Raw genomic sequence first — 20,316 nt, forward strand, 5'->3', positions numbered from 1 at the left:
ATATATTCATTCTTGTACACTTATTAAAGTGTCAAAATGCAAAAATGTTTTTTTGGAACAAGAATTTATATTTCTCTTTTAAGTATACTAATCTGGCGTAAGCATATATTTTCCCAATATTTTATTCCGTCCTCACTGAAGATATATTCTCCTCGGTTAATTTTCATTTGAACAAATAACCTTTTATTTAAAAAGAAGTGCATTTAATTTTTGAATCTAGAGAAGTAGCTTAAGAAAGTTAAAACTCTATATTTGTTCCTACAAATATGCTGCTTAGAACCAGGATTTACATTCATTTATCTTTGTAATTTGACACAGAACGTAGTTTTCTGAACATTGCCCTAGTTTTATTTAAGTAACAGATTTTTGTCCTACCAAATGTTGTGGGAATTCTTTTCTACTGTGTAGAATTATGAAGTTATAATGAGTACTGGCAAGGTTACCATCACCTGAAAATTAGCTGACTGATGATATAGTGATTGATGTTCTGTAGAGAATATAGAGGAGATAGAAGAGCTACTGTTTTTGGAAAGATAACAGTATTTCTTTATATTTCTGAAACGTGAGCAAACAACCGCTTCTGATCCTTTAGACATTTACTTTGGAGTGGATCACAAAATGTGATTTTTAATCATTTCAGCATATTGACTACTTGCTTTCTTTTTCAACCTTAACTCGTTGAGTGTACCATTCCAAATGTCGAATGAAAAAACCCCAGAGTTCTTTTTATTGGTGCCTTGGTGAAATACAGAACCATTTAACTAGGGGACTTATGCCACTGCATGCAATTTCAGCTTCATTATCTTTGTTACCCATTTTTAATTGTACCACATATTTCATTCATGCAGCAAATGCTTACCGACTATCTCCCATGTGTCAGGCTCTGTCCAGGCCAGTGGGATAGTCAGTGCACAAAACAGATGACTGTCTCTGCCCCTGTGGAGCTTATATTCCATGTTCATACTGCTCTATGGCTTACCAAGCATTTTCATAATTGTTAGCTGCTTTAATCTTTTTTTTTTTTAAGATTGTATTTATTTTTTTGACAGAGACAGCGAGAGAGGGAACACAAGCAGGGGGAGTAGGAGAGGTAGAAGCAGGCTTCCCATTGAGCAAGGAGCCCGATGCGGGCTTGATGCGGGCTCCATCCCAGGATCCTGGGATCATGACCTGAGCTGAAGGTAGATGCGTAACGACGGAGCCACCCAAGCGCCCCTGCCTCAATCTTTCTAGTAGGCCAGTTTTTTTCTACAGTGATTTACTTCACTTGCTAATTTCTTTTTTTTTTGTCAGAAGTAACAGTGAAAACTGCTGTGGACTTGTGAAAGAGAAAAAATCGCCCCATATTTTCGTATTCCTTATATTAGTTTTTTGTTGAATATCAGAAACTAGTAATAACCAATTACATGTATCACAATAATAAATCAATTGTGATTTTGTATCTGAGCCCAGAAGGAAAGAAATTGGCCTTCCCGTTCATCTTGCTGTGGGTCTCTGCAAGGTGGTGATAGTTAAGCAGTAAGTTGGATTTACAGGTAATAAATGAGAGGATAGCTCTCAGTGCTTCATCCTTGAAAAGTGGCAAGTCTTTGGGTATTTGAAGTAGGAAGAAAACACTGTAGCTATATGTCGTCAAGTGGTTTATATAGAGTAGTGTAAAAACTTTAAAAATCAAAGGGCATTCCTCAAGGCTCAAGACGGGCACATTTAGTGCAATAGAAGGTAGTAAATAGTTCACCTCCAGGGTTGAATCTTTGGATCTGTTTTAGTTTATTAGGGGAAACCAGGAAGTTTTGCAAGTAAATTAGAATCATCAGAGATCCTTCCCCAAAAGTTTATTAATGTCATTATTTGGTGAATATTATGCTAGATTAAAATATTCATGTTTTTGTATATAAAAGGGAGCCTTGAAGTGTAAAAAGCTGAAAAATTTAATTTCTCTTGGTTATGTCACCAGTTTTATTAAAAAATAAGTGGAAATAGCCTTCCCTTTTAATGACATTTGTCATTTTAAACATTTAAAAAAATGTTTGACGTAAAGATAATTTCCAGAATGTAATTTATTTATTATTAAATCTACTCCTTAAGAGGATTAGAAAGCAAATGTTTCTTCTGGTAGATGAATCCTTTTTTTTTTTTTTTAATCTTTTTAAAAATGATTTTATCAAGTAAGTTGTACTGTATTCTATAGGAAAGGAACCAGATCCATGTCATTTTTCTGGCCCCTTGTTAAGATTGCTTCTTACCATTAATACTTAATGTGCATTTTAGTTTTCTTGTCTACCTCCCAATTCCAGTTACTATTTACCTGTTAATCCATGACTCTGTCTTAAATTAATTGCACTTAGTTTTGTCTAGTCCAACTTGAAGACTTTGTGATTTAATTTATTGAGCCAAAGTTTGTCACTTAATTTTGCTACCATTGTGCTTTAGATTTGTTCTGGCAAATTAAAATCACAGCATCTTGAATGTTGGTGATGCTGACCCAGAGCCAGGACGGAGAATGGAGAATCCAGAGGAGGATTGGACCCCATTCCAGTAGTTCCTTGCTCAGGCCATTACCTCAGCCATCCTTTGGTGGAATTTTTAGATAATACTGAACCATATTCTTACTGCATGTGCATATTTTTTGTACCTTCTTAACATGTCTTTGGATTTATATTGACATATTAATAACTTTACATAGTTAGAATCAGCTCTGAACAAACTATGTTCCCCAAGTTAATGAACTCCTTCAGATTCATGGAGAAATGACTAATAGACAGTCCCTTCCCTACTAATAGTGATTCAGTAAGCCACCCTCTTTACAGAATAACACCTGATTTGGAGCTATAATGGGGTAGCAATTTATGTGCATTTAATTCGCCTCTGACTTTAGCACCTATCCCACTACCAACCCTTACAGATGCTTCTCTACCTTCTCTACTTCACTTTAACAACAAGGAATCTCAATCTGTTAACATGTATTGAAGCTATTGAGGTTTAATAATAAAACAGGAGTAAATCCAGCAGGCAAGTAGGAACATTTTAGAACTTTCCCCTGAACTCCTATTGACTTAAGAGATTTGAGGGATATTTTAAGAGGCACAATGGTTTGAATGCCCAGAAAATTGCATACACATTTATGCATAGGTAAACATAGCATTCAGAGAGTTCAGGGTTACATGCAGGAAGCCAAAGGATGCCATATGTTGTGGGCAATTTGAAAGGATTGTTGACAGTGATTTTATCCACATTTATTTGCCATAAATGGGCCTCAGATATTGGAACTGAAGCTGTGAATTAGACTCCATGGTATCCCTCTTTGAGTGTGCCTCCTTCCTCCTGCTCTTGTGCCTACCAGAAAAAAAAGTCTCCTTTGCTGTGAGAAATCACTTTATGTTTAGGTATGCTGCTGAACAATGATAGAAATGGGAGCAACATGAAAGTAAGGGAAGCAACACAGGTAATAGATGTGTTCATAAAATACTTCGAGATGCTTTACTATGAAAGTTTTTACAGAAGTGAAAGTTCTTATCTTTAACATATTTAAACAAATGTGTCCTTAGGTGTGTGGAGGGTGGTGGTGAAATATTTCATTTACACCTCACTTACTCTGTTTTCCACCACCCTATTTCTGTTGTTGATATTGTTTATCACTTTAAAGTATTTTTTTATTATATTACATATTTTTTTAAATATTTTATTTATTTATTTGATAGAGAGAGAGAGCACCTGCACAAGCAGGGGGAGCGAGAGAGGTAGAAGCAGGCTCCCCACTGAGCAGGGAGCCAGATGCGGGACTCTATCCCAGGACCCTGGGATTGTGATCTGAGCCAAAGGTAGACGCTCAACTGACTGAGCCACTCAGGCGCCCCTTATTATATCTTTCAAGGCGACTTGATTTGTAGCTCTTAATACAGCGTTTGTCTACTTAATCTTGGATTAACAGAGGCTCTAAATAAAATTTTTTCCTAATTACAGTGATTTTTTTTTTTTTTTCATAGTGAAGGTACACAGTTTCTAAGCCAGTTAAGTAAGTATAAGTTTTCTTTCAAATACTCCTGGAGTCTGTCAGGAATAAAAAGGCAAATTGGAAAAAGAAACAATATGATTTTTATCTAGGAATGCTTGTTAGAATCCTTATTTAAGACTTCATTAGATCATGCTTTTCTATTTTATACTTTCTTAGTAAGAAATTGGATTTTTGCCTTAATGTATAATATGCTTACCAGACCCTTGTATATTTTATTCCAAAATATTTTATTTTACTTTCAGTAATGTTTCCACTTCTAATGAAATCTCTCCCTTTTATTCTTTTTAGCCTCCAGTCAGTACTTGATTTGGCAATGCTGAGTGATTCATCACTTTATATAAAGTTACCATAACTGATCCCACTTTTAATAGCATTATTCATTTTGTCAACCGGCTATTAGTTGGGAATATTTCAGGGGCACATTTTTGTGAGTTATGTGAACAGTAAACTGAAGGCACTAAAATTCTCTCTGAAGTCAAAGATCAAAAAGCCTCTAAAGTTTTTAGACTTTTGTTTTAGAACCAAAGCATCTGGGAAAAGGAAAGAAAAAAAATTCACGTCTTTTTCTATATTACTGAATACTTGATTCCCTTCTTGTTTATCATTATTCTGAAGATGAGCTAGGTTTTTCACTTTTCTTTCACGTTTAGGCACTTTGCCATAACAACCTTACTTTTATTAATTCAAAGTGGCTGTCAGAAATAGAATATACGATATATACATTTTTACCAGTCCTCTTGAGAGGACTCAAAATTTCTTGTTCTTTAAAATGTTAAATCTCTGACAACTTTTAAAATTAAAGTATGTGGGGGCGCTTGGGTGGCTCCATCTGTTAAGTGTCTGACTCTTGATTTTGGTTCAGGTCATGATCTCAGGGATGTGAGAGAGAGCCTTGCATCAGGCTCTGTGCTGGGTGTGGAGCCTGCTTGGGAGTTTCTCTCTCCCTCTGCCCATCCCACCTCACTCTTACATGCACATGCATGCTCTCTTTACTTTCAAAAAGAAAAAAATTAAAATATGTGAAGGAGTTACGTTATTCTTTGGGAAGATTTTTGTACATTAGAAGAGAATAAAGACCATGACTGCTAGGATATTTCTTAAAGAGACTATCCTAGGGCTGTTTTGAGTTTAGGTATATTGTATGAATTCTATAGTTATATTGGATCTGAAACCAAAAGATAGTCCTATTTAAGGCAGGAAAAGAGGCACTCCTGTTTGTTTACGTATTTTCTATAGGTGCTTTTGCATTACAAATTGAATAGTTGCAACAGAGACCTATGGCCTGCAAAGCCTAAAGTGTTTTCTGTAGTAAAAGTTTGCCAACAATTCCTCCAAAGCAAAAATGGCAAATTGGGTAAATTTAAAAATATAGTTTTCTGAGCTGGTTTTAGTGGCATTTCAATAATTTTTTTTAATTTTTTTAAAAGATTTTTATTTATTGAGAGAGAGAGAATGGTAGAGAGAGAGCATGAGAGGGAAGAAGGTCAGAGGGAGAAGCAGACTCTCCGCTGAGCAGGGAGCCCGATGAGGGACTCGATTCTGGGACTCCAGGATCATGACCTGAGCCGAAGGCAGTCGCTCAACCTACTGAGCCACCCAGGCACCCGCATTTCTGTAATTTTAAAGCCTAGATTCAAGTCTAAAGTCTTTATATTTTTGATTATATAATCATAATTCATAGAAGCTCCTTGAGCCTCTGTTTCCTTATTTCAAAATAAGAACAGAGATTAGAGTCAGCATTTGACTTTCAAACACAAACTGCAAAAGCCCACTGATAACATACATGGAAATATGTGAAAGACTCCTTCCCACCATTCCACCATAAGCAAAATATTGGTAAAAAGGGTATTGCTGTATAAAAAGCCATCTCAAAGCTTAGAAGCTTAATTTATTATTTTCTCTCACAGTCCCATGGGTTGACAGGGCTCTGCTGGGTGGTTCTCACTTGAAATCTCATTACAGTTAGATGGCAGTTGGAGCTGTGGTCTTCTGAAGGCCCAGCTGGGCTGGATGTCCAAAATGGCAAACCCACATGGCTGACTGTTGATTGGGTGCTCAACTAGAGCTGTTCCAGCAATCCACACTTGGACTTTCCAAGTGTCTTGAGCTTCTAATAGCATGATGCTTGGGTTATGAAAGGGAGGGTTCTAAGAGCAAACACTCCAAGAACCCCAGACAGTGGCTGCAAGGCTTCTTGTGGCCTAGGTATGGAAGTTCCAGAATGTCACTTCTTCCATATCCTTTGGTCAAACAAGGCAGCACAGCAAGACCATCCCCAATACAAGGCAAGGGGAAGTCGAGACCCTACCTCTCAATGGAAGGAGTGCCAAATAATTTGCAGCCATTTAAAATCTGCCACAGGGTGAAATCAGGGTAACCACTGTCAGAGACAATTCTTGCCAGGGCTGTCGCCTGCTAGAGTAGACCAGTGCAAGAATTAGTCACACAGAGTTGTATAGCTCAGAGCTCAAGGAGTCTTCCTTAAGGCTTTTAGGATTTGAGAGCTACAAATGCTATTCTGTTACATTATTGTCTCCTGTGACATCGACTCGATAGTAAAGAGAGCAATGGGTCTCCTCAAATTTAACTCAGTTTTTCAGAGCTGCTGTGGAGACGCCTTGAAGGGAGAAGTAGCAGAGGTAGTGATCATATTTGATGATTGCAATGACCTGGGGCCCCACAGCTTGAGAAGAGGCCAGCCCCTACCCACCTGCTGGTGAGGTGAAGCTAGAGAAGACGCTAGCGGCAGTATCTAAACAAAGCATTATCATCACCTATTCTCATAACTGCAGGGGGATCCTCCCATGTAGCCCCACCTTGCTCCACCGCATCGAACCCAATACTGCCAGGTGAATTTTCCTAAAATAGAGCTTCCTCATATTACCAAGCTACTCGGGGAAACCTTTTTTATCCCCATTTGACAAATCAAATAAAAATACTCTGTTCTTCAACACCTTCATTCCATCAGCAACATTTAGCTCTTCCAACTACATTCGTTAACGTTCAGTCTTTGGGCCTTGTGCCAGCAGTCGGGCTGGTTTTCTTAACCTACCCTACATGTCCCTCCTCGCCCCCCCTTCCTTTCGTTCATGCCACCTTTCCTTGTTGGAATGCCTTCTTTCTCATCCTTTGCCGTTCTAAATACCTTCCAAATTAAGATGTAGATTAAGATGTTGTTCCTGATTAAAGCCTTCTTTGACAAAGCCTTCTTAACAATAATCTTTTCTTTTTACTTCTCTATTTCAGTGGAAGTCTTGACCATGCTGCTTCTTTTTATACGTTGTCTCACTGTTGATCTCAAATTACATAATAATGGCAGGAGTAAAGGCTAACATTTATTGAGTGCCTGCTGTGTCAGACATTGTTTTGTGTTCTTTTCAGTGTTTCCCTCCTGGCGATGCATTGTAATGACCTGTGCAGCTTTTGAAACAATGCTGTGCTAAGGAGCCCACCCTTAGCCAGTGTGATTTAGCCCCATTGGTGTGTGGCCTGGGCATCCGTATCTTTGAAAAGCACTCCAGATAATTCTAGTGTGTATTCAGCGTTGAGAACCAATGAATTTTTTCAAATCTCATCTCTTTCTTGGGGAATGCCTCAGATTTTACAGAACAAAACTAACTTTGGAGAACAGAAAAATTCGCATTTCATTTCTTTGACCAGCAGATGTAAATCTGTAAGTTAAGAAGCACTAAGTAGAAATTCTTCTAGGGAAGGAAACAGTCCTTTTTCATCTTTGTAATCCCAGTACACAGTACACTGTGTGGCACTTGATAGAGATGCAATAAATATTATTTGCACAGAATTAAAAGGATAGAATCAAACAAGTAGACACTACACTTGATTTATCTTCTCATGAGCTGTACCAGAACATTAAGACCTTTGTTTTTCTGTGTCTGAAATACTCATTGACGAAAAAAAAATGTGGACTTCTGTTGTTTTCTGATGAGCAGGAAGATAAAGGATGAATTTAGTTAACTTGCTTTCCCTTGTGACTGAAGGCAAATTTGCATGTGGATCACATAAATGAATTCCTTCCAGGTTGTGTGATAAAATAAATCACACCTCATTAGGTAAGTGATATTTCTTAGGTCTTAATACGCAGGGCATCTGGTTGCCATTCTTTGGAGTCTCGTTTTTGGGTCCACTCTATTCCAATTGTGTATTATTTTCAGGTCAGAAGTTTAGATTTCTTTATTCCCAGTGCCCATGTACCAGGCACTTGAAGAAGGTAATTTAAAACCATTTTTAAAAAATTATTTAATTCCCCTTTATTTCCTGAAGGTATATCTTGACCCTTTGGTTGCCAAGATGTAAGACATCTTGGAACTTTTTCTCCTTTCTCCTCATCCTTAAAAGGTGCTGCAGTTGGCATAGCGTTGCGGTGGACTCCTGAAATTTATTTGAAGGTTTTATTAGTGGTCTTTGGTATTCTCTTTGAAATGTCAACTCAAGTCAGTTAGTACCACAGTTTTGCACTGACAATAAAAAGAATGTGGTTTCACCCCTTTTAAATACCCCTTGTTCTGCACCATCAGTGAAAGAGTGAATATAACAACAGAAAAGCAATTTAAAAATTATTGCTTGCTTTCTAAACAATGGAATTTTGAAAATAATTTCTCTGTAGGTAAGCTTGTAACCATCCTTGGCTATGAGATGCTTGTATCACAGAACCATCTACTTAAGTTTAAAAAGAAATCAGGTCAGTTCACCATTAAGTTGGCTTGAAGTTCCCACCTTAATTAAATATTCAAAATAGTTAATAGATATTTTGATTCTGTGGCTTCAGTTGAGTCAGAACATCTGATTAAGAAGTCAAAAGTTCATGAGGTTTTCTGTGAATAAGTGATTTTATTCATTTGGATTCAGACAGTTCAGTTCCAAGAATTTTAAGTGATTTGTTTGTGACTTGTAGCAGATTTCCACAGAAACTGGAAACTAGATTTGTCAGTGGGATACAAAATTCAGAGTATCCTGAAACGTGTGCTAACAGAACCTGACATCATGCTGTAGCACCTGACAGTATGCTTTTTTTTCCCCCCATATGAAAGGCCATTTGTTTTTCTCTTATGGAAAGCTTGGCAGATAGGTCCCTTTTCTGGGTTCCAGCTCTGGCAGTCTCTGCATGAAATCCTTATCTTTCCTGGCTAATAATTATTATGCTAACATATTTATGTTTCTCTTGTTCTTTTTAAAAAAATTGGCTGAAAAGAGGCCTCATCACATTCCAGATGCATACCCATTTGAGGCTGAATGCTAATGAATGAAAGAGAAAGCGTGTGTTAAATTCATAGCTAGTCCAGTGCCCAGTGTACAGTAGACACTCCTTAAATATTATTATCATAGATATTGTTCAGTAAGCCCATGACAGATTGTTCCCAATAGGATCAGTGATAAAGTGACTGCATTTAAATTGCATTGAAGGGCTTTGAAATGCATATCATCCAGGGTGAAATTGCATTGTTTTCTGCCTTTTTCAGAGCATCTTCTGAGTAGTTCTTAATGGCTTACAAAAGTTTTATTTATTTATTTATTTATTTATTTATTTATTTATTTATTTTTATTATGTTATATTAATCACCATACGTTACATCATTAGTTTTTGATGTAGTGTTCCATGATTCATTGCTTGCGTATAACACCCAGTGCTCCATTCAGTACATGACCTCTTTAATACCCATCACCAGGCTAAAGTTTTAACAGGTCTGTCAACTTCTTGCTTTGTTTTTATCACAATTGAGTTTCCTTTTTTGTTTATTGCTTTAAAGAGCATGTCATTTACAAAAATTTAGAAGTGTAATATATATTTTTAAATGCATTTCATTGTTTATTTTATTTTATTTATTTTTTTTGCATTTCATTGTTTTAAATGGTTATTTCCACGTACCATTTGACACCCCTGCAATCACATGCTTAGCAGGATTAGCATTTGACTTATGTCAAAGTAGGCACATGTTAAAAAAAAAATGGAGCACTTAATTGGAATTTCACAGCAATTTTCACATAAGCCAGCTTAAACAAGGTGTATTTATGTATGGAAATCATGAATCAACTAATCTGTGTAAATATATGTATGTCAAAGAGATGATTTTTAAAATGGTGAAGAAATTCTATGCAGTAGAACCTGAAGCCTGGTCATGTAACATGTAGTTCCTTAGCCACATGAATTTATTACTGTAGATAACATGTTATTTTGATTGCAGGTTTACTTTATTAAGGTAAGATAATATATAGTAATATAACAAACTATTAAGTAAAAACTTTTTATGGTTAAACTTAACACTAAGATCATATATCTCAAAACTTCATTTATCACAGATGAATTTAATTGATCACTTGTCTCAAATGAACCATTCATTTTTTAAAATCTTTTATCTTTCTATTTTCAGGGCCATACGGTTAGACTGAGAAACATCTTGGCTAGAATAGTAAAATTTGTAATTTGCACGTATTTTGCATGGTTATGGTAACAGTATCACTAGTGTACTTATTTTCTACACTTTAAGTGTAGTAAGTAAAAATACTTCTTTTATGTGTGTTTTTCCAGCTATCATGATAAATGTTTCATTGTATCTATGTAAATACAGCATTGCATTTTGTGCCAAACAGCACAATAGCCATAACTTAATTATCTGTGGAGTGTTTATTTTGGAGCTGAAATGAGTTAACAGAAATGCTTGAGAATAAACATAATGTGACAGCTTTTATACATAAAAATAGATTTTCATTTTTCAAAGTACTTCATATAGTCCGAGAATAATGGAAAATGTAACTGCCAAAATAACGTCATTTTATTGTAACATAAGATGTTAAATTAAAATGAATGATTTATCATTTCTTTGATGGCTTTATAGTCAATATTAGAATAACTTATGATAGCAGTGAAATTAAGAACAAGTTTTATAGGCTGCCTGGGTGTCTCATTTAGTGGAGCGTGCAACTCTCGATGTCAGGTCATGAGTTCAAACCCCACATTGGGTGTGGAGCCTACTTAAAAAAAATTTTTTTTCAGGTTTTATAGTACTTTTGAACACCAATATGGATTTCTTTTTCATACTTTGCTTAGTTGCTATATTTTCAAAATATCATTTTTTAAAAGATTTTATTTTTAAGTAATCTCTACACCCAGTGTGGGGCTCAAATTTACAGCCCCGAGATTAGGAGCCACACACTCCACTGACTGAGCCAGCTGTGTATGACTCAAAATATCATTAAGACAAACATTTTATTATTTGAAAATTTGGATATTGAAAAACTGAGAACGTGAATATTGGCAACTTTCCATTATATTGTGATTTATGATTAATTTGCAATTTGAAGGCATTAGGAACCAAAATTCTTATTGGGCAATGCACTTATTTTGATATAGCCTGCAAAAATATTGGTGAAAATAAATACATGCTTATCAATTGGTTAAAATACAAGTGTGAAATTATTGTGTTCTTGAAAAATGTATGTTTTTATATCAAAATAATATTCACTAAATATGATTAAGATAAGAAAAAAGTTGCCATTGAATATGTAGGGAGAGTAATAAAAATATTTACCTTCAAGTGGACAATGGAGATAAAGGACATTCCATCACCACAGATCATTCTCTTGGACAGTGTTGCTCTGGGATATTTTAAATAAAGGAATACATGCTACATATAATTATGACCACACAGAAAATTAAGTTTGGTTTTGATCCACTGAGTCTTTCCAACATATCTTCCAAATCTTGATTAAACTATTTGGCAATCTCTTTGGCAGATAAAGACTACTTTAGAATGACTTTAATTTCAGTAAAAGTTATAACTAGTTAAGTAAAGCCTCAGAAAATGAAGTGTTTTACTCAGTGACTTTCGGGAAAATGGAATTTTGAATATTGTCTGAAAGAAATGGCTCATCAATGAGATCAATGCTTTCTCTACAGCATCTTCCAAACCTTTTTTCCTGAGCGCCCCGCCATTCTACTCGGCATGCTGTGGTGGGTCCTGTCGGCGCCCTGCATCCCCCACTGCTTTTGCAAGTAAGTTTTTATGCTTCATCAGCAATGCCTCAGTTATTCTGTAAACCAAAGCAGCAGGATTTAATGTGCTCTGGAAAACTAATTGGTAATGCAATGGCAAGGAGCTAAATCCTCACTAAAAATCACAGCGATCCTATTCAGGAGGTTTCCAGAGATTTATCAGACCTCAGCACACTGAGCAATTGTGAGCAGTTTCTAATGGCATTGAAACCCAGGGCTGACACACCAAGGAAAGCAACTTGTTTTCCATTTGATATAAAAGATCTCAGAGGGACCAGTTTGGCTCTTTCTGAAACGTGTAGCAATACTCATTTAGAGAAGAAAAAAAGAAAGGAAGGAAGGCTAAGAAATAGTGCTATGTAAAATTTCTTTCAGCTTAAAATGTGACACAGAAAGTCACTGGGTGTCCATAGAAAATAATTGAAATTGTCCAGGTTGTAAAAGGAGATAAATACCTCTTCTTTATGATCTTGAAGAAAACCAACCGAAGTTGTAGGAAATATTTTCAAGAGAACTTCTCCTTGAACATTACAAAATTTAAACAGTGTCTAGGGCTGAAGTGAGAACAACAACTTGGAAAAACTTTCAGAGGGTGCATGCACACACACACACATACCCAAAGAAAACAATGTCAAACTAAAAAGAAATTAAGTTCACCTTGATCTTGAGATTTCTAGGTCAAATAAGAATCTGTAGGCAGAGAATCTGAGTTTATGAAAAAGAAGTCCCGTAAAGGGGCACATTTATTTCAGCTGCTATTCAAGTTAACCCCTCTGTCAGGCGAAAAGTGAAATCCGAGTTGAGTCAAGCTGAAGTACAGAGCTCTATCACGGTTGAATTCAGGTCCCTGCTGCCTCTCTGTTCATGTGTTTTATGAATGTTTCAGGAGAGCAGTTGCTCAACAGAATGATTCCTGACAAGCGAGGCAACAAATGCTGGCCGTTTAATGAGCTGCAGGCTTCTGAGCATCTCTTTAGGGGGCTGATACTTTCCCACAGAGCACTTTACATGGCAGGGGCCCAGCCACAATGGGTGACAGACCCGTGACCAATCGTCACTTTCACTTGACTCATCCACACGCGACCTCACCACGATTTTTCACTGTGCAGATGAACTTTAGGAGCCATTTCACATGGAAAAGGCTTGGGCAAGGGTCAGTTGCCCTTTTGTATGGTCATAAAGCAAGGCTCTGTGTGTCCATCTTTTCTCCTGTCTCACATTCCGAGTGAATTTCTGGACACCATTTAAAGCACTTGACTGAAAAATAAAGCAGTGAATGAAACTGACTTTTATAGACTCATTCTAGCTCATCTTCCCGTATAACCCTGTCCACCTGAAAAGGGATTTAGTGGATGAGCTGAGTGTATACAGGACTTGCTGAATACATAGAGCCCATTATCTACTCTGGGGATTGTTTATTAACCAGGACTGATACACCACTATTTTGGAAGTGACCTATTAATTGTCCATTTAACTAGAATGTATTGATTCAAATAGAAAAATAGAAACCATGACTAAACCTTTTACTCGCTCCTTCAAGGTGGTCTCCTATGAGGGCAAGTGAAAAGTGTTGTGCACATTAAGGATACATTTGTCACCATGGATTAGAGTATCAGGAAAAGGCTGCTAGAGTGGAGCGTAAGTCCGAGATAGCTGATACTATGGCATAGTGGTATCTCTGGAATTAAATCTTTGGTGTTGCATCTCCAGGGTAGAGATTGAAAGAGATCCCAGCCACCTAGTTTCGGTCACTCCACCTTGATAGAATATTGGACTTCCATTTAGAGAACCTCTGGCAGTGTAGGTCAGGTAAGTGGAAATGGACAAAAAGTCCTGTGTAACAGGTGGACATTCATGTATGTATGCGTGTATGTGTTTATTCATTTTTAGCAGTGTTTTTGTAAGAGTCTCTAAACCCAAAAAGTGCACTAATGCCTGGGCCAGTTTGATCAATAGAGCACATAAAAGTCATTCTAAAGACATTTCCTAGAGAACTTCATCTTTTCAGTTGCTTGAAAAATTACTTCAAGCAAGACTCATTTTCCTCCATCTGCCTCTCGGTTCTTCACACTTCATGCCTTTGGCATAACATTGGTGAATTGTGGCGTCTCTCCCTAGAGGCTTATAAAGTCCTATGTTTATCTTTTTTTATTTAATAAAACATACATGGGGTAAATTAGCACAGCTCAGATCAAGCATAGAGAACACCGTACTTGTTTGTTTCCATTTCTGAAGTTGGCATTTTAAAATGCTTGAGAGATGCCACAAGTGTTTTTAATAAACTTTGGTGTCTCATTAGTTATAAATCTGAAATGAATTTTTTTATTTTTTTGTTTATAATGTTCATCGTATTAGCAGCAAATAATAATGAAATCGTGGATTTATGCTGTCAATAAAGAATTTTACATAAATAACCATGATACTAAGGAACGCTAATAAGGCTTGTATCTGCACAGTACTCTTTATTATTTAAGGCACTTACTAGATTTTCTTTTTTTTTCTTCTTTCTTTAATAATAAGAACAGTTTTTATGCTCAAGCATTAAATTTTTTTTCCATCACACAGAAGAAGGAAAATGAACTGTCCAAGTAATCTCATATTGAATTTCAGCCAAAATGTGCTGACATGTGTGGACAGCCAAAATCAAGGTTTATACTAAACGTTTTAATAAGCAACGAAATCTGTGGTCCTCATCATTGTTTCACAATATTGAGTTCACTCTTTCCAAAGCATAGGATCAGATCAACAGGTTCATAACTAGCAAGTAAAATATCATTTTGACTCTTTTAACATGATTCACTTGTATAAAATTGATTTCATTTTTCTTGTTAACCTTTTAGATTTATGATTACCTTGTTGTTGCAATGTGGAAACAATCATTCCTCCAGTGCCCTTCTCACATATAATAAATGGTTTAATAGGCTCTTTAAGCACAACCCTGACAGTGGGGAAAAATTAAAAGGCAGTGGTAGAAGTTCTCCCCTCCCCCAAAGCAGTGGAAGGAAAATCTTTGATACTACATCCATAAAGTTCTTTTCAAAATCACACATTTCTCAGCTAAGATGAAGTGGAAAGTCGTGGAAATTATGCGGAGAATGACCTTAAAAAAACAAACAAATAAAAAACAACGACGTGAAAAGGTACAGGAGTCTTAATTATATAGAATAGCTGATTGAATTAATCAGATAATTATTTCATTTTGTCTTTGAGTACCCAACTTGAATGTGATCTTTAAAAATTTTATGCGTTAAAAGACAAAGTTTAAATTTGGAGCAACGTTTTGAAAATCTGAACAGGGAAATATTCTTCTGGGACACACTGCTCTGCCTTTTCCTTGGGAGATGAACTTATATTCTTTTTTTTTTTTTTTAAAGATTTTATTTCTTTGACAGAGAGAGCCAGAGAGCACAAGCGGAGGGAATGACAGAGGGAGAGGAAGAAGCAGCAGGGAGCCCGATGCAGGGCCTCAATCCCAGGACCCTGGAATCATGACCTGAGTCCAAGGCAAATGCTTAACCATCTGAGCCACCCAGGCGCCCCTTATATTCTACATCTTAAGATCATGTTACTCTTTTCTCCTCCTGGCTAAACCTTCGGAGAACATAATAATACTCTCCACATTTGAATTTAGGATTTTGTTGAAGACAGCAGGGAAGGGCTATTACTTTTATTGTTGAGAATGTAGGTTGTTCCGGTGAGTGTCACTGTCAAAGATGGGCAATGCTCTGATTAGTATTCTTGCCATCTGACCTGAGTGTGTTCTCTTTCACTGTATCAGCTGGAGTGCTGAGTGCCCCGAGAAAACTGGCAAGACCTGCGGCAGTCCTTCTGTAAGGATTTATCGTTAGCACTCTAAGATCTTCAGAGGGGTGGAGCATTTTGTGCTAATAGAGAAAGAAGCATGATTATTTTGTTGAAAACATAATCAGGCTTGTGCAGTAAGTTGAATATAGGTTTTGACGTCTCAGTAGTGAAGGGTGGGGTGTTCCAGAGATAAATGATACTCGGTCAACCAGGAAGAATGTTTCAAGGAGTCAGAGACTCGAAGACAATAGATTTTCCAAGTTGATGGCTCTATTCAACAGTTCTGCAGAGGCAGTGAATGTATTTGAGTAACTTTCCAGGAATGGAGTTCCCTTTCTCCCCAAGTGTGTTCATAAGTAGTGGAGGCCGGGGGATGGGAAGCAGAGCTACTTAGTGATAGAGGGTGCTCGTTCCTGATCTTGTCTACAGCCTTTGCCTGAACATACTGTGACATCTAATGGGGCAGCTGATAAAGTCCTGATTTGAGATTCCCCACAACCAGTGCACAAGTACAAAATAGAGGAGGGAGAGAATTGGCTGAACATAACAAAGAAGGAAAGGGTTGTACTCTTAGCTCACTATGTGTCTACAGAATGATATGGGGATGTTGGATTATGCTTTTAGAAATACAATACCCAGAACAAGGGAGATAATGGTCGTACTAGCCTCTGTAATGGTCAGACAACCTACACCTGTCCAGTTCTGGAGCCCCACTTTAAAAGGCACAGTGAGCACATTTGCATATAAAACCATGCCCGGAAGTAGCAACTAAAATGGTGAAGGGTCTCTATGCCTGGTGATGAATTTTCTAAAGTGATTGAGTATGTTTGGCCTGGAGAAGAGAAATAATAGGGAGAACCTGAGTGTTATCTTCAAATTAGATATACTGCATTCAGTATAGGTGTAAAGGATTGAATTGGGGCCAATGAGTGGAGTTTAATGGAAATTGAATTTGGCTTAATATTAGGGAAAGGTTTTTAGCAAATCAATATGGTTATAATATATGATAATGAAGTATTATAGCATTCCCAAATACTAGATTATATAGAGAATGGAAAGTAGCCTTCTAGTTAAAATGGGGCAAGTTAGGGAAGTTCTATATCTTCTCTCTCCACACCTCAGATCCATAGGAATTACATAAAATACACATACACACTACTTCCTCACACATGAAAATATGAAGGGTTCCATTAGTTTATCTTATGCTCTATTTCTCTCTTGTTCCCCACCTCCCCCCCACCCTCCCCCGTGTCATTTGTATGACAGTGTCATTTACACAGAGCACACCTCTAAATGGAATGCCCTTCCCCAGCCCCATTACACACAGGGATTCCCTGTAGGATGGTGCATAGGGCCATCTCAGGACCCAGGGAATCATGCCTTTGAAACTTTTCTATCCTTGGTCACTCTGCCACTTTAATATGACTCTTTCCACCTCCCGACCTCTTTGTCTGCCCACTTATAACTTTGACAGTCTTTGGTATAATTATAAAGAGCATCAGTTGATCTCACTCTTCTTTGATGTATGACCTCCAGGGCACAACTTAACTTTTTGGAGCCTTAGTTTTTTCCTATGGAAAATGGAGGTGATAGTACCCCCCTCTGGGGATTGTTGTAAAGATGACATGACCTACTACATGTAGGGGCCACATACAGTAGCACCTGCTGAGTCCCATATATATGGAATCCACGGTACAAAATCATCATCATCATCATCGTCATCATCATCATAATACTCCCCAATTGGTAGAGCCTGTAGCACCTTGAATTGGTGGCCCTGGCTTTTATTTTTTTTATTTTTTTATTTTTATTTTTTTTTAAAGATTTTATTTATTTGACAGAGAGAGACACAGCGAGAGAGGGAACACAAGCAGGGGGAGTGTGAGAGGGAGAAGCAGGCTTCCTGCGGAGCAGGGAGTCTGATGTGGGGCTCGATCCCAGGACCCTGGGATGATGACCTGAGCCGAAGGCAGACACTTAACGACTGAGCCACCCAGGCACCCCGGTCCTGGGTTTTAAAGCCTCTTTTCTACATGCCTTAAATTCTGTATCTGTTTATTTTTATTTTTTTATATTACTCATTTGTTTATTTTTTGTCACCTGCAAGTTTCTATACAAGTCAAGCATTTGTCATGAGTTTAGGCATAGTCAGAGGTGTTTGTTGCTTGTAACTTTGTAGTAGTTTCTGAGAGAATTTTGAGTCACCAACAAGTTCTTGAAGTCCATATGTTTGTTTTGCAGGTGTAAATGTGGGGCTCAATCCCAGGACCCTGAGATCGCGACCTGAGCCCAAAATCAGGTCGGATGACACTTAAGGGACTGAGCCACCCAGGTGCCCCCTCAGTGTGGTTTATGGTTAGATCCAGAGATAGCCCATAAAACACCATGAGGAGAGATGGTAAGGCACATCGATAGCAGAAGTAAGCATCTTGTAATACACTTCTTGTAGGAACCTAAGGCACATCACCTTAGGAAAACCAGCATGATCTGGGTGTTGAGAGCAGTGCTAAGAGGAACTGGGTAGCTAGCAAAGAAAAGAAGAATTTATCTTTGCCATATTCTTTTGCTTGTCATTGGTCATATCCGTGTTCATTTTCAGGCACTGAAACCTGAGGACCAGACCCAGGAACTAACCCTTCGATCATCATAACCACTCCAGGTCTCTCTCTCAGAGACTGAGGTCTGCTTTGGGTCCATGACTTTCAAAATGCTAGTATTTATCATACTGGTGAGAATAATTTGTTTGTAGATTCCCTCAATGGGAACCTTCTTTCTCTTTACTTAAAAAGAGCTCCCTAGGAAAACCTGTGAGTTCCTATTACAAGTTTTAGGGATATTTAAACGTGTTACCCCATTGTTTTATTTAAACTTGTAGGTCTTGGTGAAGAAGGGGCTAAGATGAGTAGAATCATGGTCCCTACCTATAAAATCTCTACTTAGAAAAAATATATGTAGATTTTAAAAAATGAGGCTTGTAGATGGATAAATTTGCTGTGCATTTCTATATAGATATAAAAAGTTTTATTAACTAGGAAAATACTGGCCTTTTGACAATGCTGAGTTGGTCAGGTCCTCCTCGAAAGGCTTTCCTCTAGGGCAAGTTATGACCTGAACTCATTTCAGTCACCCCTTGACCCTAATGCACTTTTCCAGCTTATCTCCTGTGTTCTTGCCACTCATACCTTGCAGTCTGGAAATACCAAGCTGTGTGAGATTCCAGGTCCACCGTGTTTTGCCCATGTCCTCGCTCCACTCATGGGCCTGCAGATTTTAACCCCTCTGCTCTGCCTGCCTTTGTTTAGATTGCCTGTTAGAGGAAATGCTGTTCTTCTAGCTTTTCTTCTCTCTCAGGACTTACTCTGCTAGGCTCCAAGACTAAGTGGCTTCCTATCTGGTTCTTAAGTACTTTCTCTGCCATGGTCTGCAGTTATTTATCTCGCTGTGTTGTGGCTGGCTGTATACCTCTTGGACCTCTCCTAATCAACTGTGAGCACTGAGAGATGGATTGACTTCATCTTCATTTGTCACTTAGCAACATCCCCATCACTCCACCAGATTATTCCCAGGGGCGCCTGAGTGGCTCAGTCAGTTAAGCATCTGCTTTCAGCTCAGTTCATGATCCCAGGACCCTGGGATCAAGCCCCACATCGGCCTCCTTGCTCAGCAGGGAGCCTGCTTCTCCCTCTCCCTCTGCCTGCAGATCTGCTTAGTTGTGCGCTCTCTCTCTCTGTCAAATAAATAAAATCTTTTAAAAAAGAGGATTATTCCCAAAAAAGTTGCTACAATGTTTGCTTTGTTTTCCTTAGAAAGTAGAACCAGACTTAAAATGCAGAATAGAGATGAATTACTTGTCCATAACTCTATAGTAGCCTATTTTATGTTTATTTTTGCCTTTTCAGTCTCTTCTCTGCATTTTCACTTAGTTATAAACATAGTGTGTGTCTTATTTATCATATGCAGTATAGCGTATTTTCTTTGCTGCTGCCTGCTTTTCACAGTTCTCATCTTTAATGGTTCTTTAAAATTTCACCAAGTGGATATTTCTTTACCTTTGGATGTTTACATTTCTTTCCCCAATTTTTGATACATATGGCTATAATAATGATAGATTATATACATTTACAAATTAAAAATACCAGAATCAAAATATCAAGTGATAGGGCATGGTGGAATTTGAGGATACAATTATTAGGCTATACAGGAGATGCCCTGTAGTCCACACTCACACACTAGTCCAGGAAAGGGTGCAGAAGCCTGTAGTCACAGACAGGAGGTCTGTGTTTCACGTGTTTCTTCCCTTCTGTTTTGACATGTGATATCTGAGTAAAGAAACAGCATAGCACAGAGGAAGGAGCCAAACATTTGGATTCAGAAGGTCCTGCTACCAGCTGAGCTCTGTGTTCTTGGTGTGGCTTTGGACCTTAACAGCCCTGAATACTTCTTCATCTGTACGGAGGATGTCTGTGACATATGGTTCAGCCCTGAATAC

The 20,316-nt window shown here is 37.7% G+C and overlaps 1 protein-coding gene across 1 annotated transcript in view; it reads left to right on the plus strand.

The window, feature by feature from the left end:
* DBX2 (developing brain homeobox 2) overlaps window positions 1-20,316 on the plus strand; it is a 133,153-nt gene that overhangs the window by 2,348 nt on the left and 110,489 nt on the right. The window contains exon 2 of the mRNA XM_025882745.2: window positions 11,928-12,023. Within this exon, the coding sequence (XP_025738530.2) occupies window positions 11,928-12,023 (96 nt within the window). The remainder of the gene's footprint in view (window positions 1-11,927; window positions 12,024-20,316) is intronic.

This window comes from Callorhinus ursinus, unplaced genomic scaffold (assembly GCF_003265705.2).
Source record: "Callorhinus ursinus isolate GAN/ISIS: 27379988/994484 unplaced genomic scaffold, GSC_fseal_2.0 scaffold44, whole genome shotgun sequence".
Lineage (NCBI taxonomy): Eukaryota > Metazoa > Chordata > Mammalia > Carnivora > Otariidae > Callorhinus > Callorhinus ursinus.